The 17,060-nt window shown below is 47.6% G+C and overlaps 1 protein-coding gene across 2 annotated transcripts; it reads right to left on the bottom strand.

The window, feature by feature from the left end:
• Nucleotides 1-405: 405 nt before the first annotated feature.
• Nucleotides 406-17,025, bottom strand: LOC130388577 (unconventional myosin-Va-like). 2 transcript variants are annotated; one of them, XM_056597942.1, is made up of 40 exons: nucleotides 16,790-17,025; nucleotides 16,474-16,584; nucleotides 15,998-16,169; nucleotides 15,480-15,624; nucleotides 14,766-14,922; nucleotides 14,528-14,671; nucleotides 14,251-14,332; nucleotides 13,992-14,099; nucleotides 13,658-13,764; nucleotides 13,308-13,573; nucleotides 13,100-13,181; nucleotides 12,882-13,022; nucleotides 12,165-12,290; nucleotides 11,922-12,005; nucleotides 11,526-11,648; nucleotides 11,279-11,376; nucleotides 11,101-11,187; nucleotides 10,382-10,490; nucleotides 9,878-10,089; nucleotides 9,459-9,615; nucleotides 8,885-9,124; nucleotides 8,464-8,682; nucleotides 8,235-8,328; nucleotides 7,991-8,136; nucleotides 7,627-7,737; nucleotides 6,961-7,095; nucleotides 6,785-6,841; nucleotides 6,375-6,602; nucleotides 6,070-6,140; nucleotides 5,901-5,975; nucleotides 4,520-4,718; nucleotides 4,214-4,307; nucleotides 3,972-4,106; nucleotides 3,684-3,838; nucleotides 3,349-3,438; nucleotides 3,088-3,238; nucleotides 1,754-2,039; nucleotides 1,137-1,311; nucleotides 665-745; nucleotides 406-558 (listed from the first exon to the last, which is right to left on the bottom strand). In XM_056597942.1, the coding sequence occupies exons 1-40, from the start codon at nucleotides 16,814-16,816 to the stop codon at nucleotides 406-408; spliced, it is 5,433 nt and encodes a 1,810-aa protein (XP_056453917.1). In that variant the 5' UTR covers nucleotides 16,817-17,025. The 2 variants fall into 2 exon arrangements, with proteins under 2 accessions (XP_056453917.1, XP_056453918.1); XM_056597943.1 differs by lacking the exons at nucleotides 16,474-16,584; nucleotides 16,790-17,025 and having other exon boundaries at nucleotides 16,038-16,122.
• Between the last annotated feature and the right edge of the window lie 35 nt (nucleotides 17,026-17,060).

Genomic DNA, 17,060 nt, shown 5'->3' with positions numbered 1-17,060 from the left:
GGTTGTTTTTGATATTTAGCATCTTATGATATATTTCACCTTAATTAAGTGAAAAATAAGTTATTTGGTAGAAGTTCTATGTCAAATCAGGAATTGGGTTTCATAAAGACATGCCATGGGATCCATGGGATCCAATGGCTGCCTTAATACATAGCAGACCTTTTTCCACAATATAAAGTGCACATAGCAAAGGTTACGATTGACAAATGAAATATTTTGGACCACATTCCCACCCAAGCTAACATAGATACCTGCACAAACAAACCTAGATACGCCAACACATCACATTAGACTACCAGGAGAATGAAGAGAATGACACCTTGGTTTAAAACTGTATCTCAACCATCGGTGAAATGAAGGCAGACATAAAACATATAAATATAACATAAGAGCGTGGGGGGGGGGTTAGACCCGGGTGAGGAAGCCTAGGTGGAGGCTAGCGGGGATCTGGATGGCGTCCATGACGACCAGTGAGGGGACGAAGGGGATGCTGATGGGGAAGACGCTCTTCACGTCCATCATCAGCGTGGTGGGCTCGCTGCGGTCCCTCAGAAGGTCCTGAGAACCACAAACACAACTCAGGAAGGAGACCAAGAGTCCAACAGAATCACAGTCCTCCCAGCTCCCCTCTGGTCTCCACACAATCTGTCTCGCCCCGCCTCACCTGAATGGTGGCGATGAAGGTCGGGGACACCCTCTCCTCGAACTCAATCACTGGCGTGTACAGATTGAGCACTTTAACGATCTGTGGCAAAGAACACAAAGGAACACGTCATTAGACCGTAAACGTAAACTCAACTTCATGGGGCTTTTTCCCCAACCTGCCATCTTGGTTCTAAACATAAGCAGGGTGGGAGCATTCTGCACCCTACCCCCCCCCCCAGCTAGCACTATGCTAGCTTAGCCACCTAGTGTCTATCTTGGTTGTAATCATGAGCTAGTGTAATGGTAGCTTAGTCAACTAGCGGCTGCTTTGGTTCTAAACATTAGCTAGCTAGCGTTAATAACAAAGAGAAAACCATGGGTCAACTGTAAAGGGTCATTTCCTAGGGGCGTTCCATCCCCTAGCAACTGCTAGGTGCAGAAACGCCCGTGAATGTCACGCGGGGTTTTGTTGGGCCGGTCGTCATGGTGACCTGGGGAGCTGTGAGAGCGCTGCACATGGCGCAGATGGCCTGGGCGTCAGCGGGCGTCTTCTTGTTGATCTGCAGGAGCTGCGCGGCCTGGACCAGCGGCTCCAGGGCCTCCTTTGCCCCGCAGTCGGACAGCTCCTTCTCCATCAGCCACTCCTCCAGTTGCCACGCCTTGTACCTGCAGCGGGGAGCCACAGTGAGCCACACACTGAAATCTCCCTGCATTAGGTCCTGATCCGGATTGGATATCTATTGGTATATTTGCTGTTTTATTTTATCTGCAAGTTCAAGCCCCTGTATATTATACAGCCATCCTTGTATTCTCTGATGTATTATTTAACAAAGTATGCGTGTCCACACACCTGTACTCAAATGCAAAGCAGAATAGTACTATTTAAGATTGAATGTCAGGAGCAGGTAGAGGGAGGGCACTGTGCCCTAGGTTGCCCACATGTTGGTTGCTGAGATGGGGGTATTGAACCCAGTTCCCTCTAGCATGGAGTCACCTGAGGTTCTATAGCCTACGCTACACTCCATCGTGCCCTCTAGTTCACAGACCAGTACTCATGCACAGACTACGTTTGGGTAGATGCTATGCTAAGTGCTACGCGCCGTGCTACCTGATCTGCAGGCCCTTCCCCCAGGAGCACATGTCCTTCCGCAGCAGCAGGTGGTTGAGGGTCACGGCGCAGATGAAGTGGAAGAGCTGCCTGACCGCCTGCCTGACCAGCTCCTGGTCCATGTCGTGCTGCCGCATGGCACCGTGGAACAGGCTGAGCTGCTGCAGGATGGTCTCCACGGTGACGGCGTCAGCCTCCTCAGCCACGCTGGCACCCCTCTTCCTCTGGCCGGCGGGCATGGAGCCCAGGACCCCCTGGGCCGTCTCGTGCTCCAGCATGCCAGCCACTGGCCCGGGGAGACGGGACACACAACGTGAGCATCCTGCAGTGCTTTATCCCATTCATAGTGTTGTGGTGGTAGAGGACCACATAGGAGGACATTATCAACATCATGTTGTATGTACATGAACATAGGTTACAACTACAGCCACACAGAAACACTGTGTCGAGTTCAAACCAGGAACATTTTTGGTGTGAGGTCTTAGGTGGCAGTACATTATCATATATATATATATATATATATATATATATATATATATAAATAATAGTGTTTAATGTCCCCAGTCTCTGGCCCCCAGGCATATTCAGAGATATTTAAAACCATATTTTAGCCAAATATTATTGCCTTGATGTCTGTTAAAAAGATTGCATGCACTTTCAAGCACGAATGAAAGGGTCATATCAAAAACAAGGAGGGTTATTATTATACTTAGTATATAGATGGTTGGATTTTTTTAGAGCCACAGTATTGGGGATCTAAGGTCCCCTTTAAGCGAGGACGTTTGCGGGTAAAAACAACATAATATTTGATCGGAAGTGCCTTTTGATTAGATGGTGACGGCGTTTTTGGGGCTTAAAAACGCAAAAATCTGAAACCACCCTTCAGAGTGGAAAACTTGAATACGCTCCGCCGTAGCGTGACTGGTAGCGTTACCAGTGCAGGGAGGGAATTAAACAAACATGTTGGATTATTTCCATGCGTCGGACCGTCAAGCTGCTCTGGCAGCTCTAATAAAGGTACAGGCGTCTTTCCACGAAATGTACAGGATATGTACAGATAGTATACATATATAGGGGGGGAAATATTTGTTTCTATAAATACCCTGCTACGTATAAACGTGGCCTTAGCCGCCTGGCATGCCCACCCAATCTAATTCCACACACTTTTGCGTCACCGTATGCACGCAGATTTCCTACCGAAAACGCTTGTGTAAACGCGGAATAAAACGTGAAGACGCGAAGTCACTTTTGCATCTTCTTTTCAGACCGTCATCATGTAAACGTAGCCTAATACACATTGAGCCTTATGATCCAGAGGAACAGAGCCCCCTCACCGATGAGGGGCAGCAGCTGGTCCTGTGTACACTTGATCAGCTGCTGGTAGATCTGAATCACCAGGTCCCCGAACACCTGCTGGTAGCCCGACAGCTCAAAGTTGGTCAGGCAGTGCTCGTTCTGCCTGGGCGTGTTGTGCTTGGTGAAGTCCTGCAGGAGAGGAGAGGCCAGCAGACACAGTGAATAACGGTCAGACAGGTGTAGGTAAGCGAGTAAGTCAATAGGCATCATGCTGACGTGAGTGTGTTGTTTGAGCGCACCTCGTCTCCACTGTACTGCCTCAGACAGTGCAGGAAGCGACCGGCGTTGGCCAGCCAGAAAGACACTGTCTCAAAGTCCTTCCCTCTTCTCTGTTGGGCAACAAAGCGGTTTGACAAGTGTATATGTTTCTACCTCACATACCAAAGCATCAGTCACCAGGGCTTCTGCTACCATTATACGGTTCATTGGTATATTCCCATGTTGGCATTACCAGGAAGTTGGAATACAGGGAATTTTTTCACAAAGAATGTGTTCTTTGTGAACCAAATCAGATCAGATTAGCAGGGTCGTTTTCAGGGTAAGTATCGTCTTCCACGGGAGTCGACCTCTGCACCTTAATGACCCCTTTGATGCTGATGATGGTGGAGTTGAGCAGGGTGCTGACTCGTTCCTCGTCGTTGATGTGGTCCGCATAGCGTATGCACATAAAGATGATGTACGCTGGCAACCAGGGCAGGGAACTGACTGCCACACTGCGGGGTGTCAGATCTGAGGAGGATGCACAAAACAGGAGAGTGAACAAACACACACAGAGCGTGTTGAAGTTTTTAAATGCTCTGTGAATTCATGGCTTTCTTTCCGGTTATTGAATTAATAGATCATTAATAATGAGTTATCATACCAACGACCAGATTCTTCAGCAGCATGCTCTCGTCTCCTTCCTTATACTCCAGCATTCCCTGGAATACCTTCTCCTTGCGTGTGATGTTGACCGGAATGCCGATCTGTGACACGGTGCTCTGTCTCCGGGCGCAGGCTGGACATCAAGGGTAAAGGATTAATATCACATCTCTGTTGTGGTTCAAACAAGTGTGTCTGTATTGTGCAGCAGTATTATAAACACAGGCCATCTGGATGAATTACCTTCAAACTCTTCGAGCCGTTCAGCATAGCTCTTAAGCTGCTGTTTCAGGACGCGCACGGTTTTATCTTGGCCTTCTTGACGTTCCATGAGATCCTAGACAGAATAAGTCAATAAAGTACAGTTTTGACAGAAACAGAAGAAATGTTTACTTTTTTGCAAGAAAATAAAATCTCTATCCCTTTATTAACATTTATCTATATTCTTCCCTTTAGTATGTCACTTTTTACTGCTTCGCGACCACTACCAAAACACTTGTTAACCAGGTGAGGTCAGAGGTCGCTGGGGAGGCGCTGGGGTCCACCCACCAGGTTCTCGTTAGCCAGCCGCGTGATCTCGTGCTGGAGGCAGGCCTCCACCTGCGCCTCCTTGGGCAGCAGGAGACTCTGGGCCAGGAGCTGCTGCTGCCGCCCACTCTCCTCCTTCACCCCGAGGAGCTCCCGGCGTACCTCCTGGACCTCCTGCTGGTGGGCGCGGCCCTGGTCCTGGAGCAGCCCCTCTAGGACCCTGGGGGGGGGGCAACGAGCAGCTAGCAGTTAGCATCTGCACTAAGCAGATAGACAAGGAAACGCCTGGAGGGCGGCGAATAGGGGTGGAGATCACAGCCTCACAATACAATGCCATACGCGTTACCGATAATACAAGTGAAGTTAAAGGTTGGGTATGGAATTCTCTTTTTTGGCAATTTTTGCAAAATTACTTGAAATACTTATCAAAACCCACTTACAGCCAATGAGTTACAAGTACTGACATGACAATTAAACAAGTCAATCATCTGTGGAACGGGCAGGGCTCGAAAAACTCCAGCCAATGATTTCCAGACCCACCGAGTGGCATTGGACAGTAAGTACGTCAATCAAACGGTCGTACTGCACTCCCCCTCCCCCCGCGCGTGACCCCTTCGTGCACGTACTCAAAGCTCGTGACCCAGAGCAAACTTCTGTTTGTTGTTATCCTGCGGTAGCTACTGGAGCTAGCTAACTAGCTCCACTGTTCGCTCGTGCATGATTGCGCGTCCATGTACTTGGAATGGGTGGAGTCAGAGTCAGCGTCGAAGAAAAGGGGGTAGGACCATTTGAGTTGTGTATTTTCAAAATCTGCTGGCGTTTCGCAAATCCCATACCCAACCTTTAAGTTATCCATTATCCGTGGATGAGGACGTAGGAGAGTGTCTTTAAACAGTATGCCACGGATGCCCCCAATAACACGATACAGCGAGTCTAAGATAATCAATATACTGTTGGACAATCCTTTAACGTTACTATAACGAAACGATCATCAGAGATATACCACGATATCTCTCACGATGAATACAACATTACTCAAGGTAAAGTGCTGGATTTCGGTCTATATTCATGGGGAGCTGGAGATTCATATATTCATTCTTTATTCTCGTCCTTGGATAGTTAACTTCAGTTCAAGTTTCCTTCATTCACCTTGAGGAGCAGGGAAATCGGTTTAGAACGCCTTATTTATTAAAATATCTATATCTTGGGTGATATTTCCTGTCTAACTTCATGAATAAAGCATAAAAATGCTAAATCAATTCTTAAAAAAATATTAATAAATATTATATTCATATTTGGCCCAGTGTATCCATTCTTGTATGCACGAAGCAGGGCGACGATAAATGGCCGTACGGATATGTTGTCCCACCCCTAGCGGCTCCACCCCCTGGTATCACCCCACCTGTTGGTCTCTTTCAGGCCCTCGTAGGCCAACCACAGCTCCCCATCCTCGTTCAGCGTGTGCAGCTTGGCCGATCTGAGAGAGAGGGGGTTGGGAGTGTAGAGGATCAGAGGGGTCAACAGGTGAGAGGAGTGTCAGTGCGTTCTAGATAACGGACGGTTGGACCCACCCGTCATTGCCCTGCAGCAAGGAGATCTGGTTTAGACTCTGCTTCAGAGACTGACCATCAGTCAGGGAGTCCTACAGCCACAGAGCACAGAACCACAGATAATAATCTTCATCATAACATGTTAATCACATGATCAGGAGGAGATGATGATGATGATGATGATGATGTTGACAATTCAAATTCAAATTCAAAAAAAAAAATATATATTTGTCCCCAGGGGGCAATTGAGGGTGATGTCAAATGATGATGACATCACCAGCACTATGAACCCTTGGTCCTGATTCTCCTCATTCGACTCCTCCCACCTTGTGTTTGAAGGCGGTCTGCCGGACCATGTGGGACCTGAGGAGCAGCACCTCCTCCTTCCTCATCTCCAGCTCCTCATTGCTGCAGTCCAGCTGCTCCAGGAGGACGTTGTAGGGCATGGAGCCCGGCTTGGGCGGCGCCAGCGGGCCGCTGTCGTCCGTCAAGGACTTCCGCAGCGAGCCCAGGTCCTGCTTCAGACGCTTGTTCTCCGACTCAAGCTCCTGGCGCTGGGAACCGCCACGGAAATATGATTCACATGTCCTCTCTTTGGTTTGGCCAACAGGACCATAATACACTTATAATGCAGAGCAATCCGTCTTAATTCCATGTTTTATTATAGAATGGGCTGTAATGCTGAAATCAGCGAACACGTTTGTTCGAGAGAAGATCACGATGTGGAGAGCGCTACCTTGAGAGCCTCTGTGTCCAGTTCAGCTCTGTTGACCGTCTTCTGATCCTCCATCTCCTGCTCCCAAAGTACAGAAACACATCTCTCCATGTAAGGTGAGCATCAAGCATCAATCTAATCCCGATGACCCTCATGAGACAGTAGATGACATGGACTCTGGCTGTAGTACAACCCACCTTGGACTTCTCCTGCTCCGCCTCCTCCCTTCTGTTGAGCTGACCAAACAGAGAGCGCTTCTCCTCCTCCAGCTCCTTCACCTTCCTCTGGAGCTTCAGCAGCACCGGCATGTCTACCGCGGCCCGGGTCACATCCTGGAGAACACAACAACACAACGTCACATCCTGGAGAACACAACAACACAATGTAACATTGTGGAGAACACAACAACATACGGTAACATCCTGGAGAACATAACACAACGGTAACATCCTGGAGAACACAATAACACGGTCACATCCTGGAGAACATAACAACATAGCGGTAACCTCCTGGAGAACCCAACAACACGGTCACAACCTGGAGAACACAGAACACAACGCTCACATCCTGGAGAACACAACAACAAGGTAACATCCTGGAGAACACAACAACACACCAGTCACATCCTGGAGAACACACAACACAACACTCGCATCCTGGAGAACACAACCCAACACCCCACAGCACTCCTATTACTACTCCTGCACAGAGTCTACAAGGTTCACACTTCTACAACTCATTTGGTATATGGATGTAAATAAATGAATCAAATGCATTCTTCTACTTTTACTTTCTACTGTGACACCGTTAGATCCCATGGTGTCTTATCTCCCGGCCAGGCTGTGAGTGGGTCTTCATGGTACCTCTCTGTGTGCGGGGCTGTCCCGCCCGTCCGTGTAGCCCGAGCCCTGTGTTCCCTCAGAGGAGCTGCTGCTCTGGAGGGAGTCGCTCCTCCTGTGGCTCGACGCGGCGTCCTGTGGGGTGGTGCCGTTGTTTAAACCATTAGTGATGTAATTGCGTTTGATTCGGGATATGACTAGAAGCCATTATGACATAGGCCTGGTGGGGGGGGGGAGGAATGCATCGCTATCTACTGCCCGGGGCATGTTGAGCGAGGCACAAAGTATACTCCAGAAAGTAAACATATTGGCTAGCCAAGCGGATAATGTTGCAGAACCAGTTCTACCCAGCGTGTGTGAAGGTGAGAACAGCGTAGAGGCGTCTCACCGCGCTGCTGCGGTTCATCTTGTCCTGGAGGTCTCCATGGCGTTCCTCCAGCTGCAGGTGTTCACTCAGCAGGCTCTGGTAGTGGGCGCGCTCCTCCAACAGCTCCTTCTCCAGCTGCCTGTTGGTCTCTAGAGCCGCTTGGCTCTCTGCAACAACAAACACAAAGCAATCTCAATGTTGTCCAAAATAGCTTGAATTATGTTACTATTAGGAGACTTTGAGTTTAAGATGTGATGCCATCTACCTGATGTCTGCCTTGCCTGGTCTTGAATTAACCTGTTCAGCTCCTCCCTCTCCTTGTTCCACATGTTCATCTTTTCGATTAGATCAGACTCCATCTGGTGGTCAACCCAGGTACAACATGTTTCCTTTAAGGATTACCTCAACAACAACTGTTGATAATCCTAAAATGTTGGGTTGGAAATACAAAGAAAAGAGAAACTGTAGTGTGTGTGTGTTGGGTGTGGCCGTACCTTGAGTGTGTGCTCCTGGTGGGCCCTGGCCTGCTCCTCCTTCTCCCTGCCCACAGCGTCCAGCTCCCGGTGGAGGGAGGCCAGCTGCTCCAGCAGCGAGGGGATCCTGTGTGCCTTGGTCAGGGCGTCCAGCTCTGCTCCCCTCAGCCTCTTCTGCTCCGCTGCCTGGGTCTTCTCCAGGGCGCTCTGCCTCACACTAGCTTCTCTGTGTTCCTTTTGCTGCGGGGGAGAGAGAGAGAGAATCAGAGACTGAAAGGGCGAGCGGGAGGGCACATGTCAGATGCTCATGTCTGCCATGTGATCAGCCACCACCTAATGATATCAGTTCCTCTGCGTTTTCTGTTTCTTCTGCTGTTTAGCAGCAGAGGCCTAGTGAGTGTCTTGGACGAGGACGAGCGTCGGTGGACGACACGCTCCTCACCTGCTGGTCGATCCTGCGCTGCAGCTGCATGATCTTGTTCTCCATGCCCACGTTGAGCTTCTTGAAGTGCTCCACCGAGCGGGCCTCGGCCCTCAGCCTCTTCAGCTCCCGCCGGGCCCCCAGGCGCCGCACGCAGCTCTGCAGAAGGACCACGGCCGCCAGGTAACGCTGGTGGCGTCTCCGGGCCAGCCAGCCCCGCACCCAGCTCTGGATCACCACCGTCTTCTGCTCGTAAAGCAGCTGAGGAAACAGGGAGGAGATACAGAGTCATTGTGGTCATGGGTCGCAAAATGTCGGTATTGTTTCAGTGTGTATTTTTGTTAGAGAGTATAGTCTCAGTCTGCTCTAATATATATAATGTGATGAAGATTCAGACTGCGGTTCATTGAAACCTATTATTTTGATTATTTGCAAATAATGTTTTTAAGATATTTTATGTTTTTTCAAATACTTTCAATTTCTAAATAGATTACTTTTCTAATGGAGGCCCAGCGACTCTTCGAAGAAGAAAATGTGTTTTTAATCTTTCTTACTTGGCTGTGGTAGTCATAGGTGAAGTGTGCTGGGGCCTAACCTTATAGTAGCTCTGTCGGGCCTTGTAGGACCTGAAGCAGCCCTGGATGGTGACAGCAGCAGACCGCTCCCTCTGATAGGCTCTCCTGCCCGCCCACATCCTGACGTTCTTCTGGATCACCACGGCTGCATTCGTCCAGCGCAACAACCGGACAAAACTGTTTGCAGGACATTGCTGTGTTTGACACGGTGTGATTTAAACCATCGGACAGACATTTTGACATGGGTTCCAATCTGTGTGTTCGTGTTAGTTATGCTCCTAACCAAAAGGTTCAGGGTTCAAACCCCAACGGCTATAGTGCACCTTTAGGCATCCCTGAGCAACATGCCTCAAGTTGTTTTGAATAAACTGTCTAAATGATGACTCAATAGTACCGATGGTAAATACCATAAGAACAGAAGAAGAAGCAGTGTGTGTACCGGCATGCCTGTTGGGCACGGACGTGTTTCTGGAGCACCACAGCAGATCTCCTCATCCTCAGGTACTTCTTGCGGGCCAGCCAGCAGCGCAGGGTCTTCTGGATGCTGACGCACGCCAGGCGCAGCTTCTCCGACCGCAGGTCCTCCAGGTAGGCCACCTGGCCCGCACGGAAGAAGATCTTGGTTCTGCCGAATTGATACTTGTCTCTATCCTGAGGACCAAGATAAAAGAGATAGACAAGACAGGATATCACTCAGTGTTGTAATTAACGAGCACTCACTGAATATGCTAATGTTTAATTGAATAGTTCAATTATTGTTGCTTAGTTAGTAATATCAGTTATATGTATATTTATATTAATAGGGCGTCCAAAATATGAATGGTTACTGGTCTATCACGGAAAAGGATTAATAATCCGGAAACTTCTCTGAAACTATAATAACCGTACTGCAAGAAATAAAGCCTTACCCTATATCTTACAGGCCAACTCTCAAAGCTCGTACCTCAATCAGTTTCTCAAGGGCCGTCTTACAGGTCTGATTGAAGTTGGTCTGCACGTCCTTCTGCCTCACCAGGACCCCGTACCGCTTGAAGAACTCCTGGTAGGTCCATCTGTGGTAGAAGAAACCCCCAAAGGATTCAGTCACATTGGGCGTTCTTTGAAGGCCTCAACATATCGTAACAGGTCCATTCCTCCTGGTAATAAAACCAACGTGTATGTGTATGCATACGCATGTTTGTGTGTTTATGTATTCCTGTATATGTATAGATATATAGATATATTTATGCATACATATATTGTCAATATCAGTGTTTCCCCCAGCACTGTATGGTTAAGGCGGTTGTATATATTATTGCGAACTGAAACCCGCACCGAAGACCCCCCCCCCCCCCCCCACCTTGACTAAGACATTTTCTCGGGGAAACACTGAATATATACATATATATACCTGTACTTGAATACTGGGACACTTCTTTGTTTACATTTGCATTTACACACTGAAGTACTGGTACTGAGCCACTTTATAATAGACACTTTACACTTAATTTATATTGTTTAAAACAACTGTATTTTATGCCCTGCATTTCACTTTATCCTTTACCTAAGCGTATATTTTTGTTCTCATTAGTATTTTGTCTGTATCTATCAAAGCGAATCAGGGCCATTCAGGTGCCCTCCTCAGAGGTACCCAGGGACCCAGTCCTGAGCAGGACCCAGTACCTGGAGGGGTAGCCTGCAGCGGAGATCCGGATGGTCTCCAGAACTCCACAGGACCTGAGCTGCTGCACTGTCCTCATGGGCTCCAGTCTACCAGGAGGAGGACAGACAGACGCTGTGAAGGATGAGTGGTGTGTCTGAACAGAAGTTGAATGAGATTAGCGGGGTAGCTCTTCCTCACGTGAACGGGGCTTTTTGGTCGTTGGGTTTGATGCAGCGCACATAGTGAGGAGTTGTAGTGTTCAGCATGTCCATCAGCAGGGTGAGTGACTGACGAAACTAAGAAAAGGACGTGAAACATTGATGAAGGGGCAGTGTGAGGAAATATCCAAAGACTCTGTCAGACTGACATTACCAAGAAACCATTGTGTTTGTTTTTCCTCTTTTTTTGAGTTATTTTTCTTGTGGTTCTAACTCGGTTCTCTCACCTGCAGTCCAACAGTCTTCTTGTGAACTTTACTAGCCGGACCTTGACGGCACCTCTTCGATGTGGAACTGGTGCTGTTTGTGTCTGTCTCTTGCTCTTCCAAAAGCATCACTAGCAAATCAAACTAAAGTGAAAAATAATGACAGTGAGGGGAGTTATCGAATGTGGCTGGCATTGCCAACACTGCCTGCTGGTGGCAGTGTTTCCCGCTTTATGGTATAATTAGACATATTTCCTAACAACCTGGTGTTTCCACAAACCTAGGGTGTGTACATTTACCACAGCAGAAGCAGGCATTGCTAACTGACAGTACATTTCCTGAGTGAACTTTTGTGTTTCCCCCTGCCTTGAGACTGCATTCCATGGAAAAAACTGAAAAATAAGAGACTGGTTTCACCTTGCTCATTTTCAGAACATTTATATGCTCCTCATTGACAGTGTCCTTGTTCTTCTCCAGGAAGCCATCACACTGGTACTCCACCTGGTAGACAAAGGCCTACAGTCAGTCACCCTGAACTAACGGGGGAGAACTGGCCTACAGTCAGACACCCTGAACTAACGGGGGAGAACTGGTGTACAGAACCATGAATTGTCTTTCCTATACGTCTTTTTAGATATACTGCTCCTACTGCATATGTACCTTGTCTGCAAAGTGGTGGATGATAAAAGCCGTGTTGGACAGTCTGGGCTTGTCAAAATGAACGTTCTGTTTCAGGAGGGTGGTATACAGTTTCTGGACCCACGTGTCATCAGAGCCTTTGGGCATCTAAGGGCAGGAAAGGACGGAAGGATTGAGACATGATGACTCATATAGGAAATGCCATGACTTGGCTGGCTCACAGCCAGCCACCCTTTAACAACAGAAACATGAAACAAACGTGACACGTAGTGGTGTTGCTCAGACGTTGGCGTGATCAATGGGTTAAATGGGCTACATGCAGCATATCCTGGTTCTGTACCGAGACTGACATTTTGACTGTACTGACAATGCGTTGCATGTTAACTGTGGGCAAAGAATGGTCTCGGAAAAAATTATCTGAGCCGGTCGACCGGTGCAGAAACATTGAACAAACAATCAAGAGGAAGTTAGGAGGGCGGGCACCATCGTTCTGAGACAAATGTGAGTGTGTGAGGCTGTTCTGGCCCTGACCATGACCTGACAAAGCCAAAAGTCTACCTCAACTTAAGCCCTTCTTATACAATACCTAAGGATAACCATTTCAGACCTTTTAATAAAACATATGCCGCTGTCATGCTGCTCCCAGATGTTTTTTTTTGAACAGATGGCTGAAACTATGATCACAGTAAATGTTGGTCCATTGTGAACAATCATCGAAGCCCAATCAGGAGAGCCTACCTTGCACTCCTCGTCCAGTAGGTCCAGGACGCCCATCCTGGCCTCGATCAGGCGGATGCAGGGCTCGTTGTCTGAGAAGTCGATGAGGGACCAGGGGATCTCCTCCTTCATGTACTCCTCCTGCTCCAGCTTGAAGACGTGCTGCAGAGAGGGACCATTGAGTCAGGCCCAGTTTTGGCTCAAGGCGTGGCCAGATGCCATCGGAGTGCAGCACCTACCAGGTTGAACTGCTGCTGGAGTTTCTCATTGGCATAATTGATGCAAAACTGTTCAAAACTGTTGACATCAAATGTTTCAAATCTGAAAACAAATAGATATGGAAAACAATGAGAACTCAGGCATTGCTTCCTCCGGCAATATCTGTAGAAAAACAGGAAATTAAAAACACACAAAGAATACTGAAACGACACCAAGAACTTAAAATACCCGTAGATGTCCAGAATGCCAATGAAGCAGCGACGGGTGGCGGCAAACTTCAAGGTCCGGTTGATGCTGTCTACGATCCAGCCAAACATCTTGGCGTAGATGTGCTTGGCTAGGGCATCTCGCCCGTTGACCGCGGACACCTTGGAGAGAGTCTTGACAAAGGTTTCTGTGGCCGTCCTGAGCTTCCTGTGGCATAACCAGTAGGCCATGTCCTGGTAGGCCACCCCCATCAGCTCACAGAACATAGCCAGGTGGTGTTGGTCTGGCTGGGAACATCACAAAGCATGTCGATGGGATGCAGATGTATGCTGATGTATCAGAGGTAGCCAGGTCTAGGTCTCCGTGCCTACCGTGATGCTGCTGCTGTCTGCTGACTGAGCCTTCACTTCTACGTTGCTGAAGTGAAGAATGGCAGCAAGGATTCGGAAAAGTGACATTTGGTCACTGTCACTGAATCCTGTCAAAGGTATTATGTCATTATTAGTCTAATTTTAGGGTCACCTACACATATGTGTTGGGAAGCTGATTGAGTATACTGACTGAATACATGAATTTTGCTTAATGGATGTAGCAATTTAGTTCTTACCGACAGCGGACATCCATGTGTCTATTGTGATGTGGGCTGTGAGTAAAGTATTGTTCTGGCAGCGTCTGAATGAAAATAAACACCATAACCCCACCTACCTAGCAATGTTAAGGCTCTCCTAGTTTCAGACATATCTGCAGCATCATCCACGCCCTCTATAGCCAGGCACTGGCCTTGGTTGGTGCAGAGGTAGTCATCAGCACAGCCTTGACATTACAAAAAATAACATGCATTCTGTTATCTTCACATCGCAGGTGGATCCAGATAGGACTCTCTACAGAGCATGTATCTACAGTGAAAAATAACACTTTCAAAGATGTTTCAAAAGGCTGCATGTCATTAACACAAATCACTCACTTAACTTGAAATCTTTGAACTCTGGCAGGTGAGAGGAGGCACACAGCTGATACAATATATGGTAGTTCCTTTCTCCAAGAGGCTAAAAGACATGAAGACAGAAGAGGAATAACTGTGTTTAAATCAATGTATTTATACTTTGTAAGTTAAACTTATTTCATAAAAAAGTTATACTCATACATGAGACTATTTCAACAAGAACCCAAATTCAAAGCCTAGGTCTGTTGAAATCCAAGAATTAAGAATCACTAGTTATCATTTGTGCTGTTAAGTTGACCTGGAAAACCACTCTCGATTTCTCCAGAAGGTAGGTCTTCATCATGGCCCCGATGATGCGGTTCTTCTTGTCAAAGCCTATCTCAATGTACTTTCCAAACCGGCTGCTGTTGTCGTTCCGGGTCGTCTTCGCATTCCCGATGGCCTTTGATCAGAGACGTGCATTGAGGGAGGGTTACTGGCCACCAGTTCAAACTGTGTACTGCTGTGGTCTGTCCCCTGAGGGTGTCCTCCCCTACCTCCATGATGGGATTGGAGGCCAGCACCTTATCCTCCACATTGGCCTGCACCGAGGAGCGGCTGACCGTGGCAAAGTACCGCATCACGTACTTGGCCGAGACGGTCTTCCCGGCCCCAGACTCCCCGCTGACGATCACAGACTGGTTCCTCTCGTCCCTTGGGGAGGAAAAGGGAGTTTATAGTTGATAGAGGTGTTCCGATACGATTCCAATTGAAAATTCCACCAATACTTATTTAATACAGACGTAAAGACCCTCACAAAAACACTTGTGGTGTTATGCTGCGTTCGTTAACGGAGGTGGAAAGTCGGAATGGGAAACGTGTCATCTCCGACCGTGCATTCAAGAATACAAATGTATTTTTATAATTATAGATTTAAAATGTATATGATCTAGTTATGTACAAATATTTTGCCAACAGTAAGTGAACAGAGTGTACATTGCTGTCATTGAAAGATTACCTTCCAATAAGAACAAGTGTTATTAGTAATTACAATGCTATATGCTGTATCTGTATATAGTCGGAATCGGCCGATAGTCAAGTTCAGGAATCTGAATCAATATCGGGAAGGAAAAAATGGTATCAGAAAATCTCTAGTTGTGGATGGGTAATTTTTTTTTTTCCAGATCTGCTGTGGAATGTAATGTGACACCACAAATGAAACGGTCTCTATCAAGGAGTCGCAGTCTGCTTCGTCTTCGTTGTTTAAAGACCTGGCCATGTTTTTGTATGCCTCCTCGGCCACGGCAAATATGTGGGGGTCCATGTCGCCCAGGGTCTGCCCGCTGTAGGCATGGATGATGTCCGCCTCGTAGATGGGCAGGCTGCTGTACGGGTTGATGGCCACCAGCACGATGCCTGGAACAGGGCCACAGACCACCAGTTTAACCCATCAGTCCATGTTAGTCCCAGTTCAGTCAGATGTGTTTCAGTTGACGTAATATGCAGTGTCTACTTCCTGTATCATAACCTCATCCACTATTATGTGTATGCTTATTCAGCGCAGAAGGTTATTGAGCCATTGGATAGAATGCATACATAATAAATAACCAGAGGATGTGGTTAAATATTTCCCATTTCATATTCTTCAGCTTTAATACAATGAGAACATGAGTAGTTGAGTGCATTATCATTGCATCTTGTCTGATTGTGCCATACTGCACTGTGAACACGGCTCCAAAGTCTACAGTGGCACGATGATAGTGAGTCACACGAGAGAAGGGCTCATTACCACAATATGTGTAAATGAGCTTGGAGTCTGTGAAGCGCACTTTGAGGTTGTGCAGGACGGCCGGTTCGTGGAGGTAGCTCAGCGCTGTCAGGTCATTCTCCCCCACCAGGAGGTTAGGGTTTCTCAGGGGTGGTAATCTGTTGCTTTTTAGGTCAATTCTGTGTTCCAACACCTGGGATCATGCAGGGGGTTAGGGTTAGAGAATTTCTGCATGACTCAATTTTCTTAGGCTTACCTTTGCCTGAACAACTATTGAGGCCTCGTTACCATACCATGCAAGCCCAAACTTGATCTAATAACGGCAGGCACCGAAAGCTTTGACTAGAAACGCCAGACTATCAAATATTGAATACATCGATGTGAATAGGCTACACTTGTTCTCTATGTCTAACATAACCAAGTAAAATACTCGAGCAATAGTGTTATTCTGCATGGTCTATTTTGCATAAATTCCCTATCCACTGTCTGTCTCTCACCGAGCCGTCCTCCAGTCGTAGTGATAGGACTTGGTCTCCGGGGGTGAAGGCTCTGGTGAGCTCCGCGGACCTCCACACCTCCTCGGGGTCAGGGAGCCAGACCCGGGCCGACTGGGGAACAAGTCCAAAATAAACATCTTGAAACGCTACACTAACACCGATAAAACAAACCTTTACTTGAATAGACAGGACACAAATCACGACAATTTAAGAGTCAACGAACTTATCAGTGGATGATGGCAAGTCATTTAATTGTTTGAAAACTAAGTAAGGAAGATACGTTTTTATTATGGTAAGATTATTATGCTGTAGTTACCTTTGAGTACAGTTCGGAGACTGCCATGGCAGTGGACCAGGGAGCTCTCTCGCCGGCTACTGAGGAGAACCTCGCTGAAGGTACAGATCCATTTCAGTGGAGAGGAAGTCAGCAGGACCGTTTAAAATAACGAGATTTGAGGAGAGCAGGATCACATATGGTAGTGAGCCATAAGGTGGGGTGTAACTTCAGCGGTAGGAGCGATCCTGCGGTCAGTGAGATCAGCGGGAGCGCGCGGAGAAGCTCTGAATGACGGCCGCGCCCCCCAGCG

The sequence above is a fragment of the Gadus chalcogrammus genome, chromosome 9 (assembly GCF_026213295.1).
Source record: "Gadus chalcogrammus isolate NIFS_2021 chromosome 9, NIFS_Gcha_1.0, whole genome shotgun sequence".
Lineage (NCBI taxonomy): Eukaryota > Metazoa > Chordata > Actinopteri > Gadiformes > Gadidae > Gadus > Gadus chalcogrammus.
Note: the sequence above shows the minus strand (reverse complement) of the source record. Positions and strands in the feature narration are given on the sequence as shown.

Coding starts and splice junctions, on each gene's coding strand:
- LOC130388577 (XM_056597942.1), bottom strand. CDS start 16,816: ATGGCAGTCTCCGAACTGTACTCAAAG. Junction 10,491..11,100: donor GCTGCAGGCTACCCCTCCAG/GTACTGGGTCCT, acceptor CTTCTACCACAG/ATGGACCTACCAGGAGTTCT. Junction 9,616..9,877: donor CGTGCCCAACAGGCATGCCG/GTACACACACTG, acceptor TCCTGCAAACAG/TTTTGTCCGGTTGTTGCGCT.